This window comes from Meleagris gallopavo, chromosome Z (genome assembly GCF_905368555.1).
Source record: "Meleagris gallopavo chromosome Z, MGAL_WU_HG_1.1, whole genome shotgun sequence".
Classification (NCBI taxonomy): Eukaryota; Metazoa; Chordata; class Aves; order Galliformes; family Phasianidae; genus Meleagris; species Meleagris gallopavo.
The window spans coordinates 58,553,101-58,571,126 of record NC_139435.1 but is presented as its reverse complement, the minus strand read 5'-3'; the positions used below and the strand labels follow the sequence as shown (position 1 = coordinate 58,571,126).

General features: G+C 34.2%; 1 protein-coding gene across 5 annotated transcripts in view; it reads right to left on the bottom strand.

Moving 5' to 3' along the window:
- PAM (peptidylglycine alpha-amidating monooxygenase) overlaps window positions 1-18,026 on the bottom strand; it is a 126,956-nt gene that overhangs the window by 24,632 nt on the left and 84,298 nt on the right. For 4 of the 5 annotated variants that reach the window (XM_085214215.1, XM_085214217.1, XM_085214218.1 and 1 more), the window contains 3 exons: window positions 16,592-16,779; window positions 15,347-15,415; window positions 2,721-3,023 (listed from right to left, as the gene is read on the bottom strand). In XM_085214215.1, coding sequence (XP_085070341.1) covers window positions 2,721-3,023; window positions 15,347-15,415; window positions 16,592-16,779 — 560 coding nt within the window. The remainder of the gene's footprint in view (window positions 1-2,720; window positions 3,024-15,346; window positions 15,416-16,591; window positions 16,780-18,026) is intronic. The other variant, XM_085214219.1, reaches the window with a different exon arrangement.

Genomic DNA, 18,026 nt, shown 5'->3' with positions numbered 1-18,026 from the left:
AATTCAGTTTCTCAAAAGTCATGTACTACAAAATACACAAAAATACAAAATTTTGTTTGTTTGTATTTTGTTTGTCCTTTTTAAAAGGCTAAAAGATTGCTGATAGATAAAACCAATAAAATAATAGAATCATTTAGGTTGAAAATGACCTTAAAGTGAAATGTTATTAATCATAAGAACATTGCATTTTCTTACAGTTTTTCAAAATTCATTTATTATGGGTTTTTTTTTGCCCTTTGTTTCAAACAGGAAGCTCTCGTATAAATGTGTATCCAAAAGGGAACTCGCTTTTCTTACAAAAGCTGCATGCTAAATTCGCATACATCTGAGACTATTATTAATTCCCTACAAAAGCAGCCCACAACCAGTTACGTATGAAACCAAGCAATGACTTATACCCATTAAAATAACTTGAAAATACAGCTATACAACAATCAGTGGTTTTGTTGTAAATGTGGTTTCTAAACTGACAATCAGAACACCTGCATAGCAATTCTTTTGATTCAGAAACATTATTAACAGACTTCCAAAATGCAAATCAGCTAACCTCCCTAGAATAAAAAGGGTGAAGCCTCTATTCATCAGTAAAATTACAACTTACTCTCTGTAAACCCTTGGCAGATCTTAACTTTATGAATTTTATTCATTCACTTCATTTACTTTCTGCCACCATAGTTGTTATCTACATTTTGACAAATGTAAACAAGAGCTCTAAAAGAAGTTTTTAAAACTGGAAAATTATACTGTAAGTTACAATTAGGAGATGCAATTGTGCTGTTGCAGTGATACAGAACAACATGACTGACCAATGAACAGTCACACAGTAATAATATAACAGTGGGAAGAGCAGTAGCATAAGCTTATAGACATAATGATCACAACAACCTTACTTACCTGGTCACTAGAAATTTCACATCAGTCACATGTTAAAAAAGAATAGAATATTTGGCAGGACTAAAAATATTAAACTTTTACAATTCTGGTAATTGTTAAGCAGTTAAATGACATTGATGTTATAATTTAGCAGAAGCCAAAGTCTTCTCCTAACAAGCAGAATTTTTTTAATTCAATATAACAGTTTTATGAAGGGTGCAATGTTTCTTTTCATTAAATCATCACAACTTAAAGCCTTAAATTTTCTTTCTCTGTCAGAGAAAGAACTGTCAAAGAAGCAAGGTTCTGTTCTCTAGTATACATAGATCCAAAAATCTAAATGTGATTAAAGACTTTATTGCACTAAAAATTTTACCAAAAGATGGCGCTGACAGCTTCTGCTGTTCAGAATTTCTGTAATTAGCAGTACAAGAGACAATGGAAAAGAACACTAACATCATTTCAGTTTTGCTTTATCTCAGAATTGCACCTTTTAGAAATCCATTTATTAGTGCTCCGCAAGCATATTCCCCTCAGATAAATATAGAGCAACTAAAGTATCAGAGAAAACACTTTCTACAGTCAGAATTAATGCCATAATATGGTGTTGTGAATAAGGCATTCATTTACTTCGCTGACACTCCTTCATCTGAATCAGTTACAACAAAGACTTTTCCAAGCCTTTTTCCTTCAACACATCACATGTGATCATTTTGAAGTTAACAAAATGGGTTTGCAGAAATATACACATTACCCTTCCAATCATTTAATTCCACTGTTGCTTATGGAATCACTTATGTCTAACTTGTTAGGCATGTGACAATATCCCAACTTTTTTTTTTTTTTTGCCTCTATGCTAATAATTTGACAAGGCTTTCATTTATCCAACTGAAATAAGAGAACACTGGAAAGTCCCTAGCTTTGGCTTTCCATTTAATACATACTTAGAACTGTGCTGAATTTCAATACTGTAACAAAAGCTCACATAACACTACATTTTGAATAGAAATAATCAAATGAATGATGCATAACTGTATACAACAGTACTTCGAAACATCAAGTTTGTTGGTTGCAACATAAAAGCAAGCAAGTGCTGCTGCAACTTACGCATACAGATAACTTCCATGCATACATATAATTTTTTTTTTTTTTAATAAGATACTGATCACATGCTGCATTATCTGGCTTTCCACATTAGCAAAACTAAGCACAATCACACAGACAAAAATGCAACTAAAACAAACACAACACTTCTAAGGTTTCTGCTGTCATAGAAACCTGAAGGGAATTAATTACAATCCTAGTATACTGAAATGGCCTGTACAGGAATATTAGGATAGCCAAAGCCAATTTGTAATTAATATTTCACTTCTGAAGATTTTTTCATCATTAACTACAACTCTTTCGGAATGAGTGAAAAACAGCCAATAGGATTACAGCAACGAATCTCAAAATCTTGGGTCTGACAAACCAAATAAATCAAAAAAATTAAAGTACAAAATTATCTCAGCGATGGCTTCACAGTAATTAACTGTATTAAGAAAACTCCTCACTCCCTGTGATTAGTATGTACTTTTGGTTTTAGCCAGTTTTAGCATTATTGATATAAAATCTTTTAAACTGGAAAACAACCTCTATGATCCAAACAGTACTGGTACTGTTTTTCACATATGGAGGGGAAAGAAAACAATGAAACCCCTCTTAAAAAAAGGCAGAACATTTCCACAATTAGGAAAGCTGCTATATAAAATACTTCCAAGTATCAACTGATATTCCCTTCAGATTTGCTAATGTGGATCACAGCTCTTACATTGCATTTCACTGTATAAAATTAACCCCTAACCCACCTCCTGTATTTTCTTTTTCCCAGCTTCCCTCACCATGCTTAGGCTGTTGTAAAGGAAACTGTTTGTTTTCTGGTGGCCTCAAGGTAGACTCTAGTCTGTGAAATTTGTGAATTCTGTCTCTGACAAGAACAGTACTGTCCCTCTCATGATCTGTGATCTCTCTGGCAAGGTCCTTCTTTTGGACTACATTAGCAATCTCAGCTACAAGATCTGATTCTGCCTTTTCTGTAGGGTTTTGTTTATGCACGTGAACAACATCTTCCCTTTCTCCTAGCAGCTTGGAAAGCAGTGAATAGAAATCACCTGTACAGAAAAGAGAAAAGAGGAGAGGAGGAAAAAAACCCAAAACAACAATTATAACAGATCAGTTTTAGAAAATTTCAGCAAAGCATATGTAACATAGTTATTCAAACAGTCATTGCCAGTAGTAGCATTAGAGGGAATTGTGTCTCAGGAATTCAATGAGCCAATCCTGTAGTATGAAAAATTGATGCCAATTCATTATAATCTCTCATTTACACAAAGAAGTCTACTTATACCTGACATTTTGGCATCCAATACTCATTACTCCTGTATGTATGTCCTTGGGAAAAAGAAAAGGGATGTATATAATTATAAGATTATTTATCTAGATTTGAGCAATTACCTAGATTTGCAGGTCACCGCTGACTTACTCTGTTTTTATATAACAGAGGTGTAAAAACTCTATAGTTATTCACTTGTAAAGAGAATAACACACAGTCACAATACACGCCAAAATACATTCTTTTGAAATCTGTCACCACATAAGGAGCTTAGTCTCAAAGAAAATAAAGCTTCATGACTGCAAACAGATTCCACATAGCACACAGCGGAAAGAAGACTCATAACTGAAACACAAGAGTGGTCTATTAAATATTCCTATACTAATTCAGTCTGGGTCTTGCCCTTCCCCTCCCTGCAAATAAGAATGGACGTCAGCCACAGATTCAGCTAGTAATGCACAGAACAGTATTTTCCCATTTACAGTCATTGGTATAGCTGTCTTAGACAAGAAATTCACTAAATTCCAGAACAATTTATTGGACCCAAAATTAAGTATGCAAAGTCCACAAGAACAATCTTCTTCACAAAATATTTAAGCCTAACCCAACTGTTTTGGTGAAGTCCATTTTCAACTTTTTTTTGGTGGGATTTAATAAAAATGATGATAAATGTATATCCTACTAAACAGGAGATAGCCAGCTTGTTTGAGAGTTGCGTACACAAGTATCAGAAACTATCATCAGTTCTGTTATGAACAACAGAGGCTACATGATTTGAATGGAAAGAAACATTCAATATGCATATAAATCCAATTCAAACAAGTATACTTCTATTTCATTTTAAGAAAAAATAACTCATGATTAAAAATTTGCATTATTTCATACATGTCATGGGATAAAAAAAATATACTGTTTAGATAAGAAAAACTGTGACTATTACAGCTTTCACATAGAAATCAGAATCAGAAGCCACCATTTACACCCTGGAAATTATGTCTTTTGAAAACATCCTTAAGAGGATCTGTCATATTTATAAACAGTCCTACTTCAATGATTTTGAGTAGCATTCTACTCAGCATCCTTGCAAATGGAATATCCCAGGTGAAAACTCCTGTCAGAAAATAATTACTGAAGTAACAGGGCCAATTTCAAAGAAATTAAATGAACAAAGCAAATTAGGTAAGAAAAAAAAAAAACCTGTTATTTAAAAAATATGAATTATTTGCTTCAAATACAATTATGGAGCCTGAATGCTTCGTAACCCTTATAAGGTCATTCAACTTGTCCAAGTACTAAGAACAAATCCAGACATTCAAGTAGTATGATATAATAGAAATTTCGAATAAATACCATATTTACTTTAAGAAACTTCTATAATTATTTTAATCAGGTTCAGTAGCCTCTGAAATCATCCAGAAATTGATGATGATGTGGGAACATATCTGGAATTTCCTTTATATAGAAGTATTTGGCATTAATGTGGTTTTCATTAGCTTTAACTATACATTTCCACCATTTTAAAAATAAAACTAAGTTCCTAAGTACAAACATTCTGATTTTACCAATAGATGAAAGGAGACCTGTAGAAGAAAAAAAGTCTGCTAACTTCTTTCTAAGCAATCATTTCCAAAGGAGAGGACTGAACGGCAAATGGAGCATTCTTAATGCTTTGATACAACTATATGAACAACCTCCCCAAACAAGCTCCTCCAGACCTTTTTAAGCATCTTTAGTGTTCCTTCTTAGCTGTATCAACAGTTAGTTCAGTTGATTAATTTGCTTGTAGATCTCGGTTGCAATAAGAACAATATGTTACAGTTTGTAAAAAGGTTTCAGATTCCTAGCTCACAACTAATACACTCCTTGTTTTCAAACAAGCAAATCTGCCAGCTTCCTGCTTTTGCCACAGACACTGCATTCTAATTCCAATGTGTAATACTTGATACAATTAACTGACTTTCTAAAACAGATGCCGCTTGATTTTTCTTATATTAAAAAAAGAGAGAGATAGGAAAAACTCTTTATTTTATCTGACTGAAATTAGTTTCTCTTACTACAAAACAAAACAAAACGCTGCTCAGTGGAGGATAAGAACTAAGAGAACAACAAAATCTGACATAAAAACAATAAAAGCCCTGAGAATCATTGTAAGAACAAGGTGCTTTCAGGGATAATTCTAGTGTTTTCACAGGAGGGACACAACTCCAAATAAGTTGATTTAGTTTTCTCCCACCACCAATTGTAAGAGACATTAACAACATTCCAACAGTAGAGTAATGAGAGAGGGGGTTTCAGGTCACTGTTAGTGGCTACAGATATTTTCTGGACTGAATCCTACTTGTGCAAAATAGTAACCACCACACTTGAAAGTATTTAGGAACTGTCTGAATGTATAAAAAAAGTGTGTACCTCACAGAGTGCAAGCAGTGTGAAGTGATGCTGCTCAAAACCCACAAACTTTAGCTTAAGTGAGTTTCTTTGACAAAATAAGTAAGAAATCCCTGCACCTAGGATTCCAATGAACATAAGCAAATGCTAGAGATCTGCTCAACACCTCCATACTCTCAGCATAAACAGCAAGCCTGAAGTCTTGCTTATTTGCTGACATCTTTTCACTACTCACAGTATTTATAAAGGAGAAAGGACGTGCGCAGATACAAGTGGGAAGCACTGAGGACTCCCAGTTACTAAGTGTAGCCAGCTCCTCTCTCAATTTCTTATATTTGCCTGGAGGCCCTGTATTTTCTGGAACCAGACTTTCTCAGTTTTATAAACCACACACCAATATGACAGAAGCATAAAACACCAAACCAATATGACAGAAGCATCATTTTAAGAAGTTATTCAGAATTCAATATAGATAACTTGCAACGAGTAGACTTCTTGTTTCTGATTAACAGTTGGATCTCAGCAAGAAACATCCAGTAAATGTCAGAAGAACTAACGTTATTTCACAGCTGTTTTGTACTAGCTAGAACAGCTGAAGGATGCTGCCTGTCTGAAGACACTCAGTGGGAAAGAAACACCAGCAAGATACATCATATTATTTGTTTGGTTTTGTTTGAGATGAGACAATGTGACCTTTAGAGTATCTGTGTATGGCTAGAAGACAATGTAGATGAAGGCACAGCTTGTTCTTGTTGAGATAACTGAAGTCTAGCATGAATAATTTTTTTCCTTACAATACTCAGTGCAGTTTCAGGAAAGCTGACTGACTAGATTAGTTTCAGGGAGGATACTTCCATGCACTTTTATGTTTAGACTACCAGGATGCTTACCTCTAGTTAATACAGTATGAGATAACTGGCTAGAAACAACTAGTTTTATCTGTTCTAAAGGAAGAGAAGCTGTTAAAACAAACATCTCCAGAAAAACAAACAAAAAAAAACATCAGAAGCATAGTACAATTAAGTTCAACCTTAAGTTCTATGTCGGTTTGATGCTAGCAACAGAACCTGACTTCTATAGAGGGCTGAATTAGTTGAAGATAACAAAACAGTTTTGTATGTTAAGTTTAGCATGTCGACCACCACAGTCTGGAAAGAATCCTGAACCGTCCCGGACTAAAACTAGTCTTCTTTTTTTCACCTCTACATCATTTCTGTTCATTGCTCTTAAGCTGCACCATCATACTATTGGAAGTACCAGTTTCTGATCTGGATGAAGTTTCCAGCCACGGTACTGCAAGATCCAGTTAAGACATTTGAATGCATAGCTGTTGAGACATACAGGTGAGAACTTACTTTACCAAATTTTAGAAAAAAGGCAGGAACATCCTAGGGGTGCCTAAAAAATCTCATCTCCAAAACATGTATTTCTCTCATAACATCTGTGTAGTCTTACTGAGACAGGCCCCCTTCTCTGACCCTGGCTACTTCCAACTTCTGTTAGAAATTAAACGGAAGAGGCTTTCCAACATCAAGCCTTGTGACACAATGATATCTTGCCTAGAAATAATCAGAATTGAAGTAATTGAGAGCAAAAGTCTAGTAAACAGTTCTCTACAAAGGGACCACTACTGAAGGCTGCTCAGGGTGTTGCGTCAGCTCAGGTCGTTTTAACGAGATTGTGAATACTTGTTTTGAAAGACATTCATTTTGAGCTTGTCTGATTAGTTACAGAGCCAGTAATCATACTCCTTCTGAACTGCAGTGTTTCAGTCTTACAATTATAGTAAGGGATAAGCCTTCATAGATAGCTTTAGTTTTTCTAATTAACTCTGAATAAAGTCTTTTATGTTCTGAAACTGCACATTTTTGTCTTATCAGGACTGTCCAGTTTGTTGTTTGACAAAAATAATGGTGAAATTAGGGTCCAAATGATATATATTCCAGTAATGATATCACCTCACCTTAAATCCCAGGGAATAATTAAGTACTATGTTAAAAATACGTACTCACAGTATCACAGGAAGTGCCTTTAAGATGAGCAGCTATCTTACTGACAAAGAAATCAAAATATGGCTGTCAGCATCACCTTTGCCACTGTGACCTTGTAACTAAATACCTGTCAAATAAGTATGTATTCATATTTAATAAAATCAGGTTTCATTTTCTGTATCTGTTTAAACATGCCTTTTTTTTGTTCCAACATGAAGTCAGTAAGATGACTAAAACAGACACACAGGACATAATATTGCTGGTAGAAAAGAGGGGGACAAAGGTTGGAAAGACACTACAGAAATGAGTAAAATCTAATGCCTGCTTAATGTGACACTGGACATAGTTTGAGATAATGGAACAAAATAATTTTCAAAGTGGTTCATAACCCATTATTTTTCATACTGATTTGACCTATTGTTTTGATGAAAGGACTAGAACGTTTCCTGAAAACTAATAACTATTAAGTAAGGTTGTTTCTTCCAAAGGGATCTGAAGGAGCTGGGAGCAGAGGTATAGCTATTAGGAAGTGAAAATTGTTAAGTTAGCCTAAAGGCTGTTGGTTGCCACCAACCCTAGGAGACAGAATACCCAAACTGACACATTTGAAGAACAGAAACTTTATCTGCCTTGAAGCCATAAACAAACAGCTTACAAAAGAGAAAACCTTTTGGAAGTAAAGATTAAAAAAAATGACACCATTAGCTTCTGTTGGAAGTAATGTTATTTCCTGTCTTATTCTATGTCTACGTGTCTCTAAGAAGAGCTTTTACTATTATTCCAATGTAAATGTAGCCTCCTTATTTTTACTTACTTTTTTTTCTTTAAATTCAACTGTCAAAATCTGTTAACGTATAAAGCTTTTGTGAATCCAAGAGCAGTTTATAAGCTCACTACATTTTGTAACTAGCAAACACAGGGTTAAGCTTAAAGTTTCTCTCCTTTTCACTTAAGAATTACAACAACTAACCTTGCAGTTACTTAAGATGACAAAGTAATCCTTACATAAGAATTACATTTTGTTACAGATGGAGGTTTCTTCATCATCAAGTCAGAATTCGATACTTAGACCCCAAACTGGAAGTAGTTCATTCTCAAAGCAAAACAAAATGCTTCCTCATGGAGCGTGACATTGCTGCAAGGAGAATTTCTGCATGTTCTTGCCAGGATTAGAATTACTTTTACTTTTTTTTTTTTTTTTTTGTTAAATTACTTCTGATGAAATAATAATAAAAAAGATATGTAAGTATGACTACATGGTCATAAATAGCTGCTGCTGACTTGTATTCCCCTAAATTTACCCTTCCTTTTTTTTTACCCTTTCCAGGGTATTTATATATATATATATATATATTTATTCTCAGCATATAAAATATTACATTCCTCCACAACTGTGTACAATAATGACCACTAACACATTTTTCAGGAAAAGCCACTACCACATTTGTTACTTTCTCAATTGCCTTAACCTCTCCCTTCCTGAGCAGTACTAAGTTACTGACAAGCACCAACCATTTTGCTACAATCAAATATATTTATCACCTACTTCCAAATGAACAGCAATAAATAAAAAAGCTTTTACACTCAATTTTGCTGTGCTTAGTGAGATATATTAAACAAGTTTGTAATTGAGGAGCACAGAATGCCAATTTCATCTAAAATTTCTATTCTACATAGCATAGATTTGTAAATACATTTCTTGTCACTGAACTGCATGTATGTGATGATGTTTAGTAAAGAGCTGTTCTGCTTTCTTCAATTCTTCCCCCTCCCCCTTTTTTTTTTTTTTGAGATCTGAAATTCTGATGCTTCAGTTTAAAAAAGAAGATATGCAAATTGTTTGAAAATCTGTGAAAATAACAACCATGTCTCTGAACTCTTCATAGTGATACAGTGCCTACTTTCCATTTCCTCAGACACATTAAAGATCTTATGAGCAGTTTTTTGCAGTCAACACTTATTAAGTATTCTTTCAGCATTACAGAAAATACCTAAGCAAAGAAGATAAACCAAGCATCAAATAGTTAGGACTATAACACACAGTTTGAAGTTACTTCTTTCCATGCTTGTCATATTCGTCTCCTGTTTAGATGTGTAGCCCATACCAATTGCAAATTTTGCTTAGATCTGTTGCTTCTTCTCTGCTATGCTGAAGATGTTTTTGTAAAGATTATGAATACTCTTATCTTAGCCTAACTGAAGGCTAATCTTTTATTTAAAATTTTTGGCAGGATCTTGTAGCCCTGAAACAAATTGCAGATTTTGAATCTTCCTAATTCTAATTCTCTAACCGTAAGTATTATTCCTCTCAGTACCTCTCAGAAGTGTTTTCTGCCAATTTTAATTCAGATACTTTTCCTTCTATACTCCATTTCAGAAATTTCTCTCTTAGCACCAAAAAAGCACCCCAACACTGAAAACATATAAATAATTTCTCAAACATATATATATCTTGCCTTAATCTAAAAATGTCTATTCTACTCCTTTACACATCCATAGAAGGAACTGTTTTCTGTTTCAAGCCTCAACCTTTTTCCACCAGCCTATAATATTTTAGGCACCTACCATACTGAACACATCTATTCTCTCTTACAGCAACACAAAAGCTAGCAAAAAGTTAACTTTTATTAAAAAGAAAAAAAAAAGTTATGGTAATGTTATTTAGTAATTGTCTATGCATGTATGTGCACACATGCACACGAAATTACAACTTCTGACAACAGAAAATAATTTAAAGATTGAGTAGCCATCCAACAAGTAATAAGGACCAGAACTAAGTATAACTTTAATTCAGTCTAGATTTTTTACATGCTACAATGTACATTTTTCTTACTTAATGCATGCAACTTTTATAAAGAAATCTCATTATGCAATCAATGAGCATTCTCTACTTGTTAAATTTAACTTTTTTCAAAGAATATCCTAAGCATTCCTGAGCAAAGAATTTTACTGAACAGACTTTTCCCTAGTATTTCTATTCTCTTCTGACTATGAAACGGTTACACTAAATTACTTAATTACCACAGCCTGTCCCATAAAACTAAGTTCTGTAACTGCCACTATTTTACTACTGATCATAGCCAGAATGGGCACCTAGCATCCATTTATTTTGGGTGTTCATCTAGAAACATTCCAAAATCTGATTTCAGAGATACTTAACATTATATTTCATATCCCACACTCAAGCCATAACTACAGTTAGTTTCAGCAAGAGCTGTTTGTATGCAAGACAGCCACAGTTGCTTGTTTTGCCAGTGGCAAGGGAGGAGATTGTCCTCCTCTGTTCTGCCCTTGTGAGGCCACACCTTCAGCACTGCATAGAGGCCTGGGGTCCTGAGCACAAGCCAGTTGTGGAGCTGCTGGAGTGAGTCCAGAAGAGGCCATGAAAATGATCAAAGGTCTGGAGCACACCTTTCTTAGGAAGAAAGGTTGAGGGAGATGAGCTAGTTCAGCCTAGAGAAATCTCTGGCGAGATCTCACTGAGGCCTTCCACAAATAACAGGGAGCTTATAAACATGAGGGAGACTGACTTTTCAAATGGGCAGAGATAGGACAAGGGGAACAGATTTAATCTAAAAAAGGGGAGGCTTAGATTGGATGTCAGGGGGATATTTTTCACTCAGAGTGTGGTGAGGCACTGGCACAGGAACAGAGAAGTTGTGGATGCCCCATCGGAGGTGTTCAAGGCCAGGTCAGGCAATCTGATCTAGAGCCTGATTTAATGGGTGGCAACTCTTCCTACAGCAGGGGGTTCTAACCAGATGATCTTTCAAGTCTCTTCCAACTCAAGCCATTCTATGATTCTGTGATCTTCAAAGACTGGAGTTGGAATAAAAGACGATTTTACAAGATAAAATGAAATTGCCTTACACTATGAAGATGTATTCTTCTCTTTACATCATTCTCTGTTTTACTCATTAGATACTTCCTAACTTCCAAAACAATGAAATACTATGGAGAGTTCTGTACAACCTTACCACTAAGATCGCAGTTCTGTGATCCATAGGCAAAGACCAGCTTTATAAAAACTAACTTCTGAACTGATGTAGTTTCAAAAATTGCTTGAAATGTAAGAGGTTTTAATGGGATCTCAGTTAACACATTCAACTGTAAATAGGACTCGCTTATACGGGACGCTCAAAAAGAGAGATGCTGAATTCCCTTCTATTGAACTTCACCATTTTAGCTCCTCGAATAACTTGTGTTCACGTTAGTCACAAAATAATGAGAAATGAAGAAAAATAAAAACAAATACTGCCAGTAAAATTATCAGTACTTAAAACAAAAGAATTACAACCATGTCTTCCACTTCAGATTTTAACACAACAGGCAAAATTATACAAGCTATTTTTCAGTTCCAATTTATAAATTCCCTAAACCAGACACAAGCAAAGATATATTTCTCTCAGTATCACTGCAAATAGTAATATCAGAAATTAAACAAAAAGAAATGAAAATCCTGTCTCTTGTTTCTGCAGTGCATGTGCAAGCAATATATATACGTGTATGCACACACCTGAAACAAAAAATCAACTCCAATTTTTGTTTCATACATTGCAAGCAAATTTTCAGTACAAGCCAGTCTAGAAATATTCTTTTTTTCCGAGCTGCTTAACTGTAATTACATTTGCCTTACCAGAAAAAATATTTGACTTTTATGCTTCAAAACCCAGTGCACACAAAATGAGCTATCTTATCATAAGCCATGGGCCAACAGTTAAAATAACGTACATTTGATTCATCATCATCTGTATATTCCTTCTTAAGAAATTATTCCCACTGTTGTGCCTACATACCTTTCAGGCAGCTGTATTACTGCTTCGTCGTTAAAACAAATCTAAGCTGCATTATGCTTTTATATAAACATAGTCTCTGGTATGCCACAAGCTACAGCAGGGATAGTCTTGGGCAATCAGAATGAAACACATTTAGGACTCTTTTTTTCCCCACAGGGAAAGAGACATCTACGGAAAATGCTATCAAGAGATAATAGTTTTTTCAGTACCGTATCTATTGAATCCAATTTATATGAACTTGCGTATGAAGAGGAAAAAATAACGTGGGGGCTGGAGGGTTTACAGGAACTGTAAACACTCAAATATGAATAAATATCTAAACAAATTGAACTTCCGACTATAACTAAGTTTTCATAAACAGTTTATCTTCATCAAGCTATTGCACTACTACTTCAGAAACAACATAATGAGGTCAGATTTAGATAAGTTAGATTAAGTTTAGTTCAGTTTTAACATTGGGGGATTTAGCTTATTCTTTGAGCTGAATGATGGTTCAGTTTGAGATGAATACTGCCTATTCTAGTATATTTACATCATTTATTAATGCACTTCTCATAAGTGAAAGTGATGAAAGCAAGAATTTATAGTAAAAGCAATTGTAACTCCTTAAGTACTAATATAATGAACTGACTGCACACAAAATACGTATACTAAACCTATACCTAGGTAATTACGTTATGGAAACATTATTACCAAGCTAATATTTACAAAGAGCCGTTTTTTTCTGTTTTTCCCTTTTGATGTAAATGCTCAGATCAATAGTAGGCACACAAAAGTTTGCCTCTAGCCCCCCAGATCCAGATTTGATATTTCCAGGGCAACATGACTGTTCTACTTTTAGTAAAGTAATAATGTTCACTTAAGTTACCTGAAGCTAAAGAAGGTAAAATGAAGTTACTTCAACAAAATAATTAAAGGCTGAATTTACTAAGCAGTAGGACTAATCAAACCCTGAGTATGGGTCCTTTTTTGTCCAGAAGGTGATCATTCCATAAAGATGAGCATTTCATGCTAGACCATAAATAAAAAGTTTATATTATAACCTCAAACACATCATTTACTTGCTGTTGCATTGGTAGGATCTACCACTCCCACTGAACTTTAGAACCATCACACCATTAAGATCTTCACATGCAGACTAACTCACTAAAGTTACTAAATAAGGTTGACAAGAGCACTTTTATGTCCCAATTTTCCATCTGTATTTTATCACATGTTCATGCGATAACAGTGCCAAAAAATATTTCTGAAAGAGCCATGCAGTTTTCTTTCTATGGAGAGAATACCAAAGCTGATCTCTTTTTTCCTTTGCTTACATAGATATAAACAGGACTGAAGTTTGAGGTACATCAACACAAAACTTAAGCCAGGCTCCTGTAAATGATGGGAGAATTTCTTAAGCTAACAGCTAAGAAGATGAAACAAGTTTCTCTCATCACTACTATATTTTGAGGTTTTACATCACGAAACCAACTAACTTCAAATGGACAACACAAAGAAGTCTGTTTCCATAGAAACACGTTAGATGAGAATGTATACCAACTAGTGGTCCAAGGAAACAAAACTGGGTTGCAGAAATGTGCCTCTGAAATACATTTCAAAGACAAAAAGTATTTTAGAGACAGGATCTTGTTTCAAATATTTTGTTTCAAACATTTTGTTTCAAACATTAATAGTAAAACACACTGGTAACAAGATCTTCAACCTAATGCTCAAGCACTTACTTGATGTAGCTTGTCAGTATAAAACTTTATGTATGTTTGTAAGCAGTTAGTTCATTCTGCTCTGAAATGGGCTTAAAAATAAAATATTTTTAGAATTATATCTATTTCTAAGAAATCTAACTTAAAATTAACTCACGTAAGTTTCAAATACAGAATTGTAGATATTGTCTCTAGCAGCTTGTGGTACTTTCATTACCATGCAAAGCCTCTTACGCTCTCTAAGGTAGTTTTTATGTAACTGACTTAATTATTTGAGTTAACTTTTCAAAACAAAAATGTATAAAGAAAGCCTCTGGAAAACATGAGGCCAAACATCTGGGAGATGTTTATACAGTCACCTAACCTTTCATTACAAGTGAAAGAAAATTTATAATTTAACTAATACCACAGGAGTATAGCTTTTAAAAATATTGCCTTTTACACATTTATTTTATGAATTCATACTTCTTTGGCAATCCAGTTTCACAACAGTCACCCTACTAACCTTACATTTTTTACTACTTCAACCACGAAGTTCTATAGCCTCAGTAAAGTTCAACTAAAGCAAAATAGATCTCCAGTTGACAAGATTTTCTCCTTGTGAATAAAATTCTAAGATAGTAAACCAATATCTACCTAGTAGTAACACATGATCCAATCCAGAAGTAGTGTAAAGCACAGACATATTAAAATATCTCTGAAATCTAAGCATGTCAGAATATTTCTAGATGTTACAACAGTCATGATTTCCTTCTTCCTACAAGTACTGTGCACATCCATGCATGAGTTGTTATGCACATATGCAGATATGTGTAAGCTGTGAGAAAGAACTTAGTATTACGAACTAACAGCACTCTATCCACTGCATGTAATACTGATAGTGAAGATAGTGAAAATACTATGTATAGAATATATGCATGGTAAAACAAATTAAAGAATAGGAGAAGATAAAATAGTAGATTACATGAATTATCACGTAAAAAATAGTCAATGAATTTTCATTCTTTTAGGCTGCCACTATTTCTTTGTCTCCGTTCTAATAAAATTTACCTAGAAGGCTGTATATAACTTTTGGTAGTATTAACTAAATATAACATAATAAATTACATCAGCTAAAGGAAAAAATATTTAAAATGTCATTTATCTTTAATAAGCAGAATTTTATTTAGCACTATTTAACATTAATGAGCTGCTTATTTGAAGATGAAATAAACAAGTACATACTCTGATCCAAAATCTCTTCCTCTTCTCCTTTTGACAGCTGCAAAGAACTTTTGTCAGTATCCTTGGTTTCTAAAAAAGGGGATTTAGAACAAGCTGTTAACTTCTGCGTGTGAATGGAAATGAACATCTTCTGCTAGATAAAAAAGTCCTTCTGAAATCAGTATCTTTTTCTTTTTTCCCCTCTAACAATAAAAGGTGTACCAATCAATAGAGCAGTAAAAGAAATATAATGAAACATATATTTGCATTTGTAACAGGATAGTAGGAGAAGTTTAGGCAAAAACTTAGATCTCTGCATCACCTATCCTCATAGATAGAGACGTTCCAAAGTTGCAGTAAAATCTAGAGTTTTTATTTTTTATTTTATTTTTTAAGCTGTTGTTTAAGAACAATATATGCAATTGCCAAGAACTTTTTCTTATTGACCTTTGTGAAAGGATAGCATAAACCAACTTGATCAAAGGTCAAAGCCCAACTTAAATGGCAGCCCCCGTGATGTCAGTGAAAAAAATATTACAGATCATTCCAGCTAGTACTAAACTTAATTAATAGCTGGTATCAAATATATCCCAACTTTTATGAGTTTCTGTGTCTATATAATGCAAAAGACTGCCCAACAATGGTGCAACAAATGACTCCAATATAATCAGCTCCAACATGAGAAACAAATTTAGTTCTATCCAGGCAGTATTTTGCCACAAATAATTATCAGTTTTCTAAGCATCTGGTTAAACATACTGCTTTACAGTATTTGCTGCCCTATGTAGAACTATACAACGCAGCCATATCAACAAAATTACTTCTGAATACTGCTACTGTGGTACCACACATGTAATAGAAACATTTGATTCTTCCAATAACAAGGCACTAGGATCTAGAAAACTTTAACTTTGCAGGAAATAGATAGAAGCTAAAGCAACTGTTAAGAAAATGTTTATTTAAAGCACTGATATCTATGTACCATAGCAACGAGGTCAATTTTTTTGTGTGTACATAGGTCACATAGCTATAAAACCATGTTGGAAAATGAAAGTGAATGTAGTAAGAAATAGACAAAAGACTGTGGAAGACATTTTGATCAAAATCAAGAGCAGAAGGTCATGATGCTCTCTAATTAACAACTTGTGTTGAGAGAAAGGAAATTTCATTTCCTTTCTATGACAATTTATCACATTAAAGTAAAACAAAGACATCAGTAAACATAAAAGTCTTACACAAAATGGATTTTAAGTTTTTTTTTCTTACCTTCATGATGCCCATGTGCCATCTTTAGCATATCAGGCTTGACTGGAATAGGAATATTTGCTTCCTCTGGTATGTTTCTGAACATCTCGGGGTTTGCATTCTGTGTGCATGTTGTATACGAGACAGCATGCTTGGCTTCCATATAATACATAATGTAAAAATTACACATTTCATCATTGGCTGTTCCCCTACAGAACAAAGAAAGCATGCGGCAGTAAGAAGAGAAAAATGAGCTGAATACAGCTGCTTTCTATCTAATCCATCTAATTTAACAGAATATTTAAAAAGTTGCAATGAAGTGCTTATAAGTCCCTCACTCACTAAAACTTTTCATAGCTTCACTGCTTGAGGTTTCTTTTATTATATATTCTCTCTTCCTGTAACAGGGAATAATTGCACAAGCTCCTCAGATATTTCAGGAATTTCTAAGAATAATGCTTTGATTCTACAGAAAACTGCATCAATGATTTAAACTGCTCTTTCCTCTTCTCTTTTTCTCCAGTACAGTCTTCGTATTTCCCAATATATCATCAACTATGTATATATCCTGATAAGAAGAGGCAGAACTGTACCATTAATGTTGCCATAATCTATGTAATTCTGATACCCAAATCTAATCTAAATCAAATCTAATCTAAAATAATTGCAAATGATTTCTGTGTTTAATTTCAGCAGCTATCACTTAAGACAGTCCTTCCATGTTCAAGTACATTAATTCGTTGGCCATCTTCCACAGTGTTTCTAACAAAGCAAAACCTGATTTCGTTACATATTAAAACAGCATAAATAACTCCTAAGGTTAAGATGGCATTGCCATCTTGAGAACGACTTGATCACAAGCTTCTGTAGGAATAAAATGTGTTCAAGAGGAATGATTACACACTAGGCGAAGTACAGTTCTTTGTCAGGCATGTACTTGAAACAGAAGAGGCTCTTCTGTACTGCTACATAATCCTGCCATCAATAAAAGGAACAGCTGGTAAGAGAATTTTTCAGAAAAACATTACTTTATGAGGCAGACTACACAGAGGCTCTTTGCAACTGATCTGCTTCTGTTTATTTATGCCATATCTTTTATTTACAGCTAACAATCCTGACAATAGAATAAGCTATATCTTAAAAACAAAGGTTCACCAAATAAACAAAGGGTTTTATGTTAATTTTTTTTTTAATCAGCTCTCATTTTATTCCCATAAAATTACATGGGGGTGGCCTATTAGCTATTTGTGGAAGACGTCAGTGCTGACTTCTCAAGCATTCATTTATTCACCATAGCAACAATGATGACACCAGCCGGAGGGGGGACAGAGGGAACATGGGAGAAGACTTTTTCAAAAGGGGAATTGTGATTTTTCCATGCGCTGAAAATTTACAATCCCTTGGAGACTACAAAAATCAGATTATGACTTGGCAAGCTCTGCTTAAGCTTTTAGCA